This window comes from Diaphorina citri, unplaced genomic scaffold, assembly GCF_000475195.1.
Source record: "Diaphorina citri unplaced genomic scaffold, Diaci psyllid genome assembly version 1.1 scaffold37, whole genome shotgun sequence".
Lineage (NCBI taxonomy): Eukaryota > Metazoa > Arthropoda > Insecta > Hemiptera > Psyllidae > Diaphorina > Diaphorina citri.
This window is the reverse complement of record NW_007377474.1, coordinates 250,694-265,673: the sequence shown is the minus strand read 5'-3', so window position 1 is coordinate 265,673 and position 14,980 is coordinate 250,694. Positions and strand designations below refer to the sequence as shown.

The 14,980-nt window shown below is 36.2% G+C and overlaps 1 protein-coding gene and 1 long non-coding RNA gene across 7 annotated transcripts; one reads left to right on the top strand and one right to left on the bottom strand.

The window, feature by feature from the left end:
- The first annotated feature begins 323 nt into the window (after nucleotides 1–323).
- On the top strand, nucleotides 324–5,107 carry LOC103512544 (RB-associated KRAB zinc finger protein-like). Of its 6 annotated transcripts, none has more exons than XM_008477335.3 (3): nucleotides 324–441; nucleotides 1,464–1,545; nucleotides 4,120–5,107. In XM_008477335.3, the coding sequence occupies exons 2-3, from the start codon at nucleotides 1,500–1,502 to the stop codon at nucleotides 4,650–4,652; spliced, it is 579 nt and encodes a 192-aa protein (XP_008475557.1). In that variant the 5' UTR covers nucleotides 324–441; nucleotides 1,464–1,499; the 3' UTR covers nucleotides 4,653–5,107. The 6 variants fall into 6 exon arrangements, with proteins under 6 accessions (XP_008475557.1, XP_026681852.1, XP_008475550.1 ...); XM_026826051.1 differs by having other exon boundaries at nucleotides 4,114–5,107; XM_008477328.3 differs by lacking the exons at nucleotides 324–441; nucleotides 1,464–1,545 and adding exons at nucleotides 2,292–2,408; nucleotides 3,431–3,512.
- A 2,262-nt stretch (nucleotides 5,108–7,369) lies between these two features.
- LOC113468837 lies at nucleotides 7,370–9,957 on the bottom strand. The gene is made up of 2 exons (XR_003392447.1): nucleotides 9,373–9,957; nucleotides 7,370–8,133 (listed from the first exon to the last, which is right to left on the bottom strand). It is a non-coding gene; the product is annotated as an uncharacterized LOC113468837 (long non-coding RNA).
- Between the last annotated feature and the right edge of the window lie 5,023 nt (nucleotides 9,958–14,980).

Genomic DNA, 14,980 nt, shown 5'->3' with positions numbered 1-14,980 from the left:
ATATAATTTTTTTTTCATAGATTTGTATACATCTATGTTTTTTTTTTACAATTTTTTTGACACTTTTCACTTCTAAAACGACCAAAACAAACGAAAAATGTGCAGATTTTTTTTTTTTTTTACACTTTTCACTTCTAAAACGACCAAAACAAACGAAAAATGTGCAGAAAAAACTATCGAAAACACTATCGATAGTCAAGCCTCAACTATCGATAGCGTTCGATAGTCAAAACTATCGATAGTTATCGATAGTGCTATCGATAGTTCTCCTCCTCTCCTTGGGTCAAAAACAAAAATCAATCGTACAATCAGCTGAGAAGCAGACTTGATTTGTTTTGGTTACTGAATTTTGTACTTTTGAGTTCCTTGAGATAGCCGAAATCGGGAAATTTCACATAAAAAACCTGGAAAAATCGAGCTTTTTCACACGGAAATTGTGCGGTAAGAAGCTAGTTTCAAGGGGAGACATGTATCCCATGGGATGGTTCAGTTGGAATCACTCAACCCTTAGTATTGTTCCCGAATTATACACTGTATCTTGTGAGGTTCCCTAGAGTTGACCTCCCCAGTGCTAATCATGAATATTCAATTTCCTAAGCACTTACTCGGTTAATTAGTCACGTTTTGTGAGCTCCTAGCACTGTGGGTCCTATACAGACAGTATGTTATAGTGGGAACTAGGTAGTGATAGAATGGGACTGAGGGACTCAGTCCTATAGTGGGACACTCAGAGGCTTATCTCTGTTATCTGTGTCCAGCCCATGTTTATTTTGGGAGCTTTATTAGCTCATCAATAGCTGCCTTAGAGTTCTATCTGTATAACTGGTGCCTGGAATGACACTGTTAAGATTAAAGTTACACTATTTAGATTCTGATTACCCAGTCAGATTTCTCAGAACAATCAGTTTAACCCAGGAGTGGCCATGGCTAAAATAATTAGGATACTTAGGTACCTTTGTGCCTGCTCATAAAGCCCACTCCAAGGCTTATCTGTAGGGGTAAACAGTCCTTCCTAAAGGATAATAATTATATAATAGTAATAGTGCTTATTTATACTGCTCGCATAGGACTGAAAAGTCCCTTTACTCCAGCAGTAGGCTACTACTATTATTGTGGTCAAATTCTCAAATTATATTGAGGATAAAATTCCATACCTCGGCTGGGATTGAACCCATGCCCTCCTGTTTACCAGGAGAGCACCTTGACCACTACACCACTGAGGCAGGTTTGGATTCAGCTTCTAAATATCTACTTTTGTCTCAGGCTTCTTGATTCAAATAGCCATCAACATTCGGTGGGTACCTAGTACCTACCTATTTGTATACATAGATGTTGGATTGTATTCATTGAACACTGTAGGGCTGGTAAATTTGTAAGTAGGTATAATGTACATAACACACACATTTGTAGTTGTAACCTGTCATTCAAAACCAATAGCTAATACTTATTTTCTTCTTTTTCAGTTCCCATTTAACATTAGAAACTTTCAAATTGTGGCCATGGAGTCTCCTGACTTCTTCATTATGGAGGACGACAATGATTTAGGTGAGAGACATTCTGGTAGGTATAGTCATTAGTAGGGGGTGGATTATATGCACAAAAAAATGGTCTAAATATGTATGCAATATGCACCAAAAAATGGCCAATATATGCAAGAATATGCTAAAAAACTGCCCAAATATGCAAAAAAAAAATCACTCATCTAGGTCCTCATATATGTGTCACAGAGGGTCCCATGGCATTTTCTAAGCTCTAACTGATGTTCCCTAATCATGCAAAATCTACCCCCTAGTCATTAGTTAATGTATAAGGACAAATCAAATACTGTTGCTACAGGATCCTAGCAAACGCTTTGATGTACAATATACATATGGGGAAATGGGAAAATTTTTTACAAAGTGTGGAATGAATCAAATTTTTAAATATACCCCATTATAAACGTTTTATAGGTACTCTCGATAAAACAATAAATTGTTTTATCAAGAGTAAAGGGACTTTTCAGTCCTATGCTGGTAGTATAAACAAGGTATATTTTATTGTTATAATCAAGGGATCTATTGAGTTAGAAATTAAACTATGAAAGAGTGGTATAATTCTAACAAGTTAGTACTAGGTAGTGAGTAATGGAAGAGGTATGCTCTCTTCCAGGTGTAGGTCTCAGCATCACATGCCCCACTTCACTTTAGTCAAGCCTCAACTATCGATAGCGTTCGATAGTCAAAACTATCGATAGTTATCGATAGTGCTATCGATAGTTCTCCTCCTCTAACACTCAGTTTCCCTTGAAAATACTTGATTTGTTTTGGTTACTGAATTTTGTACTTTTGAGTTCCTTGAGATAGCCGAAATCGGGAAATTTCACATAAAAAACCTGGAAAAATCGAGCTTTTTCACACGGAAATTGTGCGGTAAGAAGCTAGTTTCAAGGGGAGACATGTATCCCATGGGATGGTTCAGTTGGAATCACTCAACCCTTAGTATTGTTCCCGAATTATACACTGTATCTTGTGAGGTTCCCTAGAGTTGACCTCCCCAGTGCTAATCATGAATATTCAATTTCCTAAGCACTTACTCGGTTAATTAGTCACGTTTTGTGAGCTCCTAGCACTGTGGGTCCTATACAGACAGTATGTTATAGTGGGAACTAGGTAGTGATAGAATGGGACTGAGGGACTCAGTCCTATAGTGGGACACTCAGAGGCTTATCTCTGTTATCTGTGTCCAGCCCATGTTTATTTTGGGAGCTTTATTAGCTCATCAATAGCTGCCTTAGAGTTCTATCTGTATAACTGGTGCCTGGAATGACACTGTTAAGATTAAAGTTACACTATTTAGATTCTGATTACCCAGTCAGATTTCTCAGAACAATCAGTTTAACCCAGGAGTGGCCATGGCTAAAATAATTAGGATACTTAGGTACCTTTGTGCCTGCTCATAAAGCCCACTCCAAGGCTTATCTGTAGGGGTAAACAGTCCTTCCTAAAGGATAATAATTATATAATAGTAATAGTGCTTATTTATACTGCTCGCATAGGACTGAAAAGTCCCTTTACTCCAGCAGTAGGCTACTACTATTATTGTGGTCAAATTCTCAAATTATATTGAGGATAAAATTCCATACCTCGGCTGGGATTGAACCCATGCCCTCCTGTTTACCAGGAGAGCACCTTGACCACTACACCACTGAGGCAGGTTTGGATTCAGCTTCTAAATATCTACTTTTGTCTCAGGCTTCTTGATTCAAATAGCCATCAACATTCGGTGGGTACCTAGTACCTACCTATTTGTATACATAGATGTTGGATTGTATTCATTGAACACTGTAGGGCTGGTAAATTTGTAAGTAGGTATAATGTACATAACACACACATTTGTAGTTGTAACCTGTCATTCAAAACCAATAGCTAATACTTATTTTCTTCTTTTTCAGTTCCCATTTAACATTAGAAACTTTCAAATTGTGGCCATGGAGTCTCCTGACTTCTTCATTATGGAGGACGACAATGATTTAGGTGAGAGACATTCTGGTAGGTATAGTCATTAGTAGGGGGTGGATTATATGCACAAAAAAATGGTCTAAATATGTATGCAATATGCACCAAAAAATGGCCAATATATGCAAGAATATGCTAAAAAACTGCCCAAATATGCAAAAAAAATCACTCATCTAGGTCCTCATATATGTGTCACAGAGGGTCCCATGGCATTTTCTAAGCTCTAACTGATGTTCCCTAATCATGCAAAATCTACCCCCTAGTCATTAGTTAATGTATAAGGACAAATCAAATACTGTTGCTACAGGATCCTAGCAAACGCTTTGATGTACAATATACATATGGGGAAATGGGAAAATTTTTTACAAAGTGTGGAATGAATCAAATTTTTAAATATACCCCATTATAAACGTTTTATAGGTACCCTCGATAAAACAATAAATTGTTTTATCAAGAGTAAAGGGACTTTTCAGTCCTATGCTGGTAGTATAAACAAGGTATATTGTATTGTTATAATCAAGGGATCTATTGAGTTAGAAATTAAACTATGAAAGAGAGGTATAACTCTAACAAGTTAGTAATAGGTAGTGAGTAATGGAAGAGGTATGCTCTCTTCCAGGTGTAGGTCTCAGCATCACATGCCCCACTTCACTCGATGAGTTTGCAGACAGCATTGAAGTGGAAGTAGAAACTGATCCTCTTGATCTTGACTTTGATCTCTCTCCTCCCTCCCTGTTCTACCCTCAACTTCACTCCCTCTTTATGAAACCTGGGGTGGGGGCAATGGGAGACCCTACCTCTCTCAACCTAGACGAGAAAACCACTGATCTCCCCAGTCCAAAATATTTCATCAAAACTATGAAACCAAAGAGACGTCCCCCTGCTGCCGAGGCAGAAGATCCCTACCAGTGCTTCTCCAATGATATCACCAATACCCCCAGCTCCGGGAAACACATGCGTAAGGTATTCTATTGTCGGTCCTGTGGGAAGAGTTTCAAATTCCAGACCTCACTCCTGCGGCACAACAACAAGGTTCATATTAGTAAATACACATGTCCTACATGTCACCGGGTATTCTCACGTCAAGCTTACCTTGATGTTCATACGAGCAAGGTAGGCAGTTCCTGCTACTTGGGACATTTCAAGAAATCCAAATAATAGCATACACCTCAGCCAGGGAGAGAGATTTATATATGAGAGAGTGTTTGAGATAATAGAGTGAAAGAGAAAAGATTCTATATTTAGTAGCTCCAAGCTGAAAGATTTTTATATTGTGCAAGAGATGTGTTATGATGTTGCCTCTAGTATGTCAAGAACGGGGAAAGCAGGTAACTTGCTATCACTGTAGTTTTGGCCCAAGAGTGAAATGTATGTGGGAAATATTTTGTAGGTGTTTGAAATGAAGAGTACTTTGTTCCACATGAAATATAGAGGGAATTAGACAAAATGTACACTAACTTGAGTTTTATTAATGGTAGACATATTTGATTGTTTCACAACCAAATAGATATTGTCTATACTCTATAACTAAATAAACCAAAACCTGGTATGTTTTGAATTGTCTTTGGCTTAAGTTTTTTTTTCTTCCTCTCACTTATTGAATTTGCTCGTCATTAATAATTGTCTGAGAGTGAATTTTCGTTATTGTACATTTTAACTCATCCTAATCTTCCTTGAGTACTTGTACTGTTTGGAATTAGAGATGAAAATTACAGAAAGAAGAGCTTCGAAATGGCCTTTATTTCAAAATCGTAGATTTAATGTGAGACAAATGAAGTTTAGATAGGGTGTCCCTAAAATTTTCAACCAGCTCCAATATTTCAAATTGAGCTGGCTCAAGGGTAAAATTGCATTCTAAATTGCAAAGATTCTATATTTAGTAGCTCCAAGCTGAAAGATTTTTATATTGTGCAAGAGATGTGTTATGATGTTGCCTCTAGTATGTCAAGAACAGGGAAAGCAGGTAACTTGCTATCACTGTGGTTTTGGCCCAAGAGTGAAATGTTTTGTAGGTGTTTGAAATGAAGGGTACTTTGTTCCACACGAAATATAGAGGGAATTAGACGAAATGTACACTAACTTAATTTTTATTAATGGTAGACATACATATTGTCCATACTCTATAACTAAATAAACCAAAACCTGGTATGTTTTGAATTGTCTTTGGCTTAAGTTTGAACATACAGTAAGTTTGAACATTTATTCTCTAATGTAGTAAGTAACTAAGTAGTCCTACACTGGTTGTAAAAGAGATAGATAATACACAAATATTTCGTTCTGTCTCGTCTCGAGAAGAAAACATGTGACTCAAACTTTTTTCTTCCTCTCACTTATTGAATTTGCTCGTCATTAATAATCGTCTGAGAGTGAATTTTATTTATTGTACATTTTAACTCATCCTAATCTTCCTCGAGTACTTGTACTGTTTGGAATTAGAGATGAAAATCACAGAAAGAAGAGCTTCGAAATGGCCTTTATTTCAAAATCGTAGATTTAATGTGAGACAAATGAAGTTTAGATAGGGTGTCCCTAAAATTTTCAACCAGCTCCAATATTTCAAATTGAGCTGACTCAAGGGTAAAATTGCATTCTAAATTGCCATGGATGGGACAAAAGTTTAGATATCTTTGAATAACTTTTGAATAGCTAAAGATAAGAGGCCTTAAAACATCCCCATACTGGGGGTTTCTGGCATATTCATAAGTTTCTGGACACCCTCTATAAACCATATGTCATTATGCCAAGATTTCTGCTCTTAAAAAAAGAAATACCAATATTTTGTAAGGGACAAAAGTTTAGATATCTTTGAATAACTTTTGAATAGCTAAAGATAAGAGGCCTTAAAACATCCCCATACTGGGGGTTTCTGGCATATTCATAAGTTTCGGACAAAAGTTTAGATATCTTTGAATAACTTTTGAATAGCTAAAGATAAGAGGCCTTAAAACATCCCCATACTGGGGGTTTCTGGCATCATAAGTTTATGGACACCCTCTATAAACCATATGTCATTATGCCAAGATTTCTGCTCTTAAAAAAAGAAATACCAATATTTTGTAAGTTTTTTTGTACATTATACTACTTAGAATTTAAGGTGAATTGGAATCTTGGGTTTTATATAATTAATATAACGTTTTTCTCTAACTAAAATTAGTTTGCACATGGCTCACAAGCGATTTGTAGGAAATATTGTTTGAGAAAAACTCTTCTTACGAATCGATTACAATCCTTGTGCAAACTGCCAAAGTAGATTTCTAAAATGTACCGACTCGACTGTATTTTGCAATATATTGCCTATTATGTATTTCTTCTTTATGCTGTCACCTAGGACACGGTATTTGCGATTCACCTTTTCGTATTGTAAACAGTGTTTGTATAAAACTCTTCTTACGAATCGATTACAATCCTTGTGCAAACTGCCAAAGTAGATTTCTAAAATGTACCGACTCGACTGTATTTTGCAATTTTTGCAGTATATTGCCTATTATGTATTTCTTCTTTATGCTGTCACCTAGGGCACGGTATTTGCGATTCACCTTTTCGTATTGTAAACAGTGTTTGTATTTTTTACTTAAGAATATCAAGTTTTTGTTTGTGTTGTCTCCAGATGTGAATTGATAATAATGAACTAAAAACCGAACTATGTATTTATTTAATCTTAAATATCTATCTACCTAAAAAGCTATGAAATAATTTGGCGTTCGCAACTATTAACTCTTGTTTGTTTGAAAATGGTTTGACGTCATTGTATACCTGCTAAGGTTTTTAGTGACAGGGCTTTTATCCTCCATTTGGTGACGCTAAAAACCGAACTATGTATTTATTTAATCTTAAATATCTATCTACCTAAAAAGCTATGAAATAATTTGGCGTTCGCAACTATTAACTTTTGTTTGTTTGAAAATGGTTTGACGTCATTGTATAACTGCTAAGGTTTTTAGTGACAGGGCTTTTATCCTCCATTTGGTGACGAGCTACCCGCCTCATCACATTGACTTTACCTATCCTAAGTGGGGCCGGGAAAAGCTCAGCCTGAGTGGGGCCGGGCATATCCTAATATGTAACCCCAAGAGAAGATCTTTAAATAAGATAGGGCAATCGTGTGACAAATTCTAGTCTGAAAATGAATTGTTTAAATAATACCCAATCATACCTAATCTACCAGTTTTATTTCTTAATAGGTAATCACTATTTAAGATCAGATGTTTCATCATAATATTATTAAGTACTTGTGTAATATTCCATAGGGGTGGTTTGCTATAGTTCCGAATAATATAGGTAATATTATGAATGGTTAAAGTGGCGTCCCGCGTGGTACGTTTTCACTTAGGCAACTTTTGCAGCCTGGCATGCCACGCGGCAAGTGCAGCCCAAGTGGAAGCGTAGCTTAAAACTTGCGCGACTTTAGTGAGACGGGCCTTAAGTTCTCGCCCCACTACAAGTTCATGTTGAAATGATTGACGACTTCCAAGCATGCTCGAACCCTGTGCCGTAGGTATAATATCCAAGTATGCTAGAAGTTCACACATTTCAACTCGAACCTATATGAAGAATTGTAGATCCAGGGAATTTCAATTAGCAACCACCCCCTTCCTAATGTAATTATTAGTATATAATCTTCACCTCCCCAGTTGAGAACCTTTGTAGTTTCCCAATATTATAAAGTACTTGTGTAATATTCCATAGGGGTGGTTTGCTATAGTTCCGAATAATATAGGTAATATTATGAATGGTTAAAGTGTCGTGCCGCGTGGTACGTTTTCACTTAGGCGACTTTTGCAGCCTGGCATGCCACGCGGCAAGTGCAGCCCAAGTAGAAAGGTATCTCCATATCTTTGTACCCCACGTTTGTCATGTCCTTTTTCTTTTGCAAGTACCGACAATGTGGCAAATTGTGGACTCTTTTTTTAGGATGCGGCATATTTTGTTACCTTTAGTGATTCCTCAGGTGCATTCAACGTGATATCGCCGAAGAGATGGACAGAAAAGAACCCTTTACAAGCTATGTTTGAATGTGTGCAGATGATTGTGATCAGCTGGACTGCCATAGATACACAATTATTTTATTTAATCTTAAATATCTATCTACCTAAAAAGCTATGAAATAATTTGGCGTTCGCAACTATTAACTTTTGTTTGTTTGAAAATGGTTTGACGTCATTGTATAACTGCTAAGGTTTTTAGTGACAGGGCTTTTATCCTCCATTTGGTGACGAGCTACCCGCCTCATCACATTGACTTTACCTATCCTAAGTGGGGCCGGGAAAAGCTCAGCCTGAGTGGGGCCGGGCATATCCTAATATGTAACCCCAAGAGAAGATCTTTAAATAAGATAGGGCAATCGTGTGACAAATTCTAGTCTGAAAATGAATTGTTTAAATAATACCCAATCATACCTAATCTACCAGTTTTATTTCTTAATAATCACTATTTAAGATCAGATGTTTCATCATAATATTATAAAGTACTTGTGTAATATTCCATAGGGGTGGTTTGCTATAGTTCCGAATAATATAGGTAATATTATGAATGGTTAAAGTGTCGTGCCGCGTGGTACGTTTTCACTTAGGCGACTTTTGCAGCCTGGCATGCCACGCGGCAAGTGCAGCCCAAGTGGAAGCGTAGCTTAAAACTTGCGCGACTTTAGTGAGACGGGCCTTAAGTTCTCGCCCCACTACAAGTTCATGTTGAAATGATTGACGACTTCCAAGCATGCTCGAACCCTGTGCCGTAGGTATAATATCCAAGTATGCTAGAAGTTCACACATTTCAACTCGAACCTATATGAAGAATTGTAGATCCAGGGAATTTCAATTAGCAACCACCCCCTTCCTAATGTAATTATTAGTGTATAATCTTCACCTCCCCAGTTGAGAACCTTTGTAGTTTCCTACTCCACAGGTCACAGGTTCGAGGATTGTTATTTACATGTATAAGATAGTCGTAGGGAGATTTTGCATTTCCCGATAGCCAGAATGATTATCCAATTCCATTTTCGATAAGTTTAACCAAGAAACCAAGGTGGAATAACCGAATAACGTTAACCATTAATCGAATATAATCGAACATGAAAATTCAATTTTCCTTTCTTAATCCGAAAATCAGGTTATCCTTGGTTAAACATCAGAAGCAAAATCTTGGTTTCAACAAAAAATTGGTCCCCAAGTAGGTAATAATAATTTTTCATTGTATTACTTTTTTTCCAATGAGCAATTGAATATTCGTTGTTGGGGCAAATTGGGTATAATATCGGGAAATGTAAAGTCTCACTAATATCTCACAGCAAGTGCATTATCTAATTTAGTTTACCCCGGTATTTCTGAACTTTCTACGAAACACACGTTTTAATCATAATAATTAAAATAAAGAGAAAAATCTTTTCGAATATTTGTAAATATCTGGTGTTAGTTGTCTCTTTTGTGATTTTATTTAAACATGGGTTTTAGAAAAAAGCATGAGCCTCTCTGTTCAGATAAAGAGGGTTTAAAATTGAAATTTTCTTCTCTGAACAAATAGAAACCCTGGATTTCTTTTCTGATAAACCCTTGATTTAGTTATTCCTAGTTAAGTTTAGTTCTTACTTGACCTCTGCTATCAATCGGTATATTGAAAATTAAGGTACCATTTATTATTAGACATATCTCTGTTTGAAATGCCAAAAAATTGTCAAAAAAGTCAGTATGAACCGGATGCACAAAATGCAATTTTAGCCAAAAGGAGGTCACCTTTTTTTCATCACCGGAAACAAAGAACTACTTTAGTAGGTACCTGATTAAAGTATTATGGGATTTTTTGGGGGTACCTAATCCACAGAGATCGATTGAACGCGATTATTCGTTGTGACCAAGTACCTACCTCTTTGCATTAGAATAATCTTGTCATGAAGGTTAAACAATAGATGTTATGTACTCGTGTATGTATGGAGGTACATGTTTATGTACTTACTATTCATACAGGGTAACGAAAAATACTGGGGGTATGTATGTAATTTTACATGACTAGGGTTCTTAGGGATTTTCCGAAACCGAGTCGAGTTTCACCTCTCTTGTAGGCTTATTGAAAAAGCATTAATGTAGGTATTTCCACTGATGTTTACACCAGCTAATAATCCATGAAGTTTCTTTCTTTCCTTTTATAAAAATAAAACTTTGTTGTTTCTAATATTGTTTTCTTTCCTGTCTTCTTACTCAAAAAGACACAAAAGCTTTTGAAAAAAAAAATCTCAAACAAAAAAAGTATCTACATAATTATGTATTAGATAGGTACCTATTTTCCCATGCAATTATTTATCTTCATTGTACCTACTTTGGATATTTATTATCGATCAACTAGGTTAGCACAATGGATAAAGGTGTTATTATGTATTTGTTTGGATAAAATAATTTTAAATAAACAACTGGTTTTCCGAAGTGTATAGAAAAATCATTAGTAGGGGGTGGATTATATGCACAAAAAAATGGTCTAAATATGTATGCAATATGCACCAAAAAATGGCCAATATATGCAAGAATATGCTAAAAAACTGCCCAAATATGCAAAAAAAATCACTCATCTAGGTCCTCATATATGTGTCACAGAGGGTCCCATGGCATTTTCTAAGCTCTAACTGATGTTCCCTAATCATGCAAAATCTACCCCCTAGTCATTAGTTAATGTATAAGGACAAATCAAATACTGTTGCTACAGGATCCTAGCAAACGCTTTGATGTACAATATACATATGGGGAAATGGGAAAATTTTTTACAAAGTGTGGAATGAATCAAATTTTTAAATATACCCCATTATAAACGTTTTATAGGTACTCTCGATAAAACAATAAATTGTTTTATCAAGAGTAAAGGGACTTTTCAGTCCTATGCTGGTAGTATAAACAAGGTATATTCTATTGTTATAATCAAGGGATCTATTGAGTTAGAAATTAAACTATGAAAGAGTGGTATAATTCTAACAAGTTAGTACTAGGTAGTGAGTAATGGAAGAGGTATGCTCTCTTCCAGGTGTAGGTCTCAGCATCACATGCCCCACTTCACTTGATGAGTTTGCAGACAGCATTGAAGTGGAAGTAGAAACCGATCCTCTTGATCTCCCACAATTTGCCACATTGTCGGTACTTGCAAAAGAAAAAGGACATGACAAACGTGGGGTACAAAGATATGGAGATACCTATAGGTATACCTACATGAAAAAGTTAGGTATCTACCCATGTATAGTGCGAGTACCTACAGTAAAATAATCTATACAAGTACCTATTACCTATACATAGGTAGGTATCTAACACATAGGTAGGTACCTACATATGAGTACACTCTCAACCTAGACGAGAAAACCACTGATCTCCCCAGTCCAAAATATTTCATCAAAACTATGAAACCAAAGAGACGTCCCCCTGCTGCTGAGGCAGAAGATCCCTACCAGTGCTTCTCCAATGATATCACCAATACCCCCAGTTGGACCCAAGATACCTTCTTCAGGACCTCACAAACAGTTTTCTCATAAAACTTCCCCAAAATGAACTCGTTTTTGCAAATAATTATTTTGATAGGTACCTACCTAATTTACAGAGGTAGGTACCTACCTAAAGCTGTGTTCACACATACTTGACGCCGTCGATCGACCATCGATTGACGAGAGGTTGTCGAGGTAGGTACTATATGGTTTCAGTCGACGCGTCGACTATGTTTGGAGTCTTTGGACACACCTTAATAAGTTGGGATCTAGGTTCTAGCCGGATCTAGGGTAAGTGCTGCAGTTCGGTGAGTTGTCAACCAGTTCCCCAATGTGTCTCCATCAGTACGTCCAGATACCCACCATTCTCGGTTGTGATTATCATAAGTGATCGGTAACCTGAACAGAGGGCCTGAGATTGTACAAGTAACCAGTACGTGTACTTTTTTCTGATGCAACAAGAGGTCTTACTCCTTACTGATTGCAAAGTTTTTTTTTTCGAATAAGAATCGAAGAGAATATTGTTAAAACAAGTACCTCTAGGTACCTACACTTGCTGTTTGACAATAAATCAATTTGGCATAACCTTGATTTACAAAATGGCCTCAGCTCGCAATTGCCTGTTGCAAATTTCAACTGGAGATTTTATTCGTCTTCTACGTACGTATAATTCTCTTCAATTTCGGTGACTCATCGGAGTTTCTTCGAGAGTCGATAGTCAATTAATTTTTAGTCAGTTTTCATCCGTTTGATTTTCACCCTGATAATATCATGTAGATATCCTAGATGGCCCTCGTCCTAGAGAAAACTTCGCACTTTGCAAAAGAGTGTATGACGTAATATTACATCAGAAAAACCTTTAAAAACCTTGCGTAACCATTAATAACAGTCACGTTAAAAGTTGTGAAATGTGACGCGCAAAGTAGTAAAGTTGCTCTCAGAAACGCAGCCCAAGTCGAAAGCTTTTCCAGTCACCTGAACACCGAAAGATGTAAACTAGGGCAATACCTATTTTATTGTTTTCCACGAAAATATATCCGCACGCAGGTAAAACAGTGGTAATGATCACAATCTAAACTAAACAATACTTACCGTAAAGTTGCTCTCAGAAACGCAGCCCAAGTCGAAAGCTTTTCCAGTCACCTGAACACCGAAAGATGTAAACTAGGGCAATACCTATTCTATTGTTTTCCACGAAAATATCCGCACGCAGGTAAAACAGTGGTAATGATCACAATCTAAACTAAACAATACTTACGAAAGTTCTTTAACAATAAGTAAGCAATAAATCAAAAAGAAGGCAATTATCCAAACAAAGAAGCTTACATTGTTCTCTCCATGGATATATTTAGATATAATTATCAATACAACATGATAAAGAACGTTAAAGTTCATACATTTGATTTCATGTTTCAGGTAGGTATAGGTACTTGAGTATCATTGCAAGAATGAAGTACCTAGCTTCAAAGCGCAGCTTGCATTTTTTCTTACATTTTTTACTTTTTTTTTTCGATTGAGAAAAAATAAATAAAAAAAAGGTTACCTATTCTGAGCTCTTAATTTCTTGGAATCGGAGTTATTGTCCTTTTTTTCCTAACATTTTACGAGGAAAATGGCATATCTCATACAATGACTGACGTCTTACAAGTACAAAGTATTGCATTGAATTCAATTGAATATTGATTTGTTTCGCATGCAATAAACACGTGCGGTTAAAAGATATTTTAGATGCGGTTCAACCGTTCCACAGAACGGTTCTTGGTTGCAGATCGAACAATCATTTGACCGATGCGGCCCTTCTTTGGAACAAACTTCATGGAAGTTTAGCTGTCGAAAAACGCTGTCTAAAAGCGGTAGGTACTGAGATTCGTACAAATAGGTATAATAGGTAGGAGAGAAATTATTTTTAAATTTGTTTAGATTGAAAATCTAAAATAAAACAAACCAAGTAAGAAGAAGGAGAAAAAAGAGAAACAAAACAAAAACAAACGAGCTATTGCTTTTTGAAAAAAAAAAAAAAAAAAAAAAAAAAAACCCATTTTGTACATGAAAGTCATAGTCGCTATGACTACACGATAACGCATACTAACTTTAGCATGGGATTGTGTGAAATGTTATCTGGTCCTTTTTATTATATGGTATAGTGAGAAACTATCTTGTATACAGTCTCGCTTTTGCCGTAAACATATAATTAAGAAGAAAGAAAGCGACGTTATCAGGTAAGTAATTATACGTGAGAGCCACAAGATAAGAGGCGACATCAAAACATTATCAGATGCCTAAAATACTATCAAAATAAAAAGTATTAACAAGTCTTATACGGACCGGCTTCGTCTTTATGTAATCCTTTAGCACTATGAGATAAGTTCTTAGTAGTACCTCTTAAATTTTACTCATTACTGTTATCTTCTAATAAGAATACGAAAGAAATATAAAAGTAAAGATTTCAGTGGATTTTCAAGAGACGAATCCATGAGCATTCAGCATGGAGGCGTCTCTATAGTATTCATTAACTAAATTTAGAAAGATTTTGTTCCGTATTTAATTGAAAGATATCAAAGATCCATAATAAACTTGAATAAGCTGAGATTTAACATAACTGCAAAAAACTGGGGAGACCTTTCTCTCAACTTATTAAAGATTTTTCAGGAGTATGTAAAGGCAGTAGTAGTGGAAGAAAGATAGTCTACAGTATGAGTTTGGTGTTCAATGCCAGACACTGAACGTAAAAAGTGTAGAGATGGTGACATCACAGTATATATAGGCTTATGTATATCGTATCGATATCAGTAATCCATGATGAGCGTTAATAGCTGACGTTAACTAAGACGAGTGCAAAGTAAAATCCTGGTCAAAATAAAGTTATTATTAAACAACTCTCTGTACAGCTGGACGTCGCTTAAATATTTACACTGTAAGAGGTCCCTCCTTGAGAAGTTTCAGTTTCAACCGAAATATTAAATAGGAGTTGGTCTTTTGTCTTTCCAAAATTAGAAGGTAACCCTAGATCTTCTGGAGGCCTAAACGAAAACTGTTACTT

Excerpts from the sequence above, each read along its gene's own strand:
- LOC103512544 (XM_026826039.1), top strand. The coding sequence starts at position 3,467 with ATGGAGTCTCCTGACTTCTTCATTATGGAGGACGACAATGATTTAGGT. Across the intron at positions 3,528-4,113 it reads TTTAGGTGAGAGACATTCTG|GTGTAGGTCTCAGCATCACA; the intron begins GTAGGTATAGTC and ends GCTCTCTTCCAG.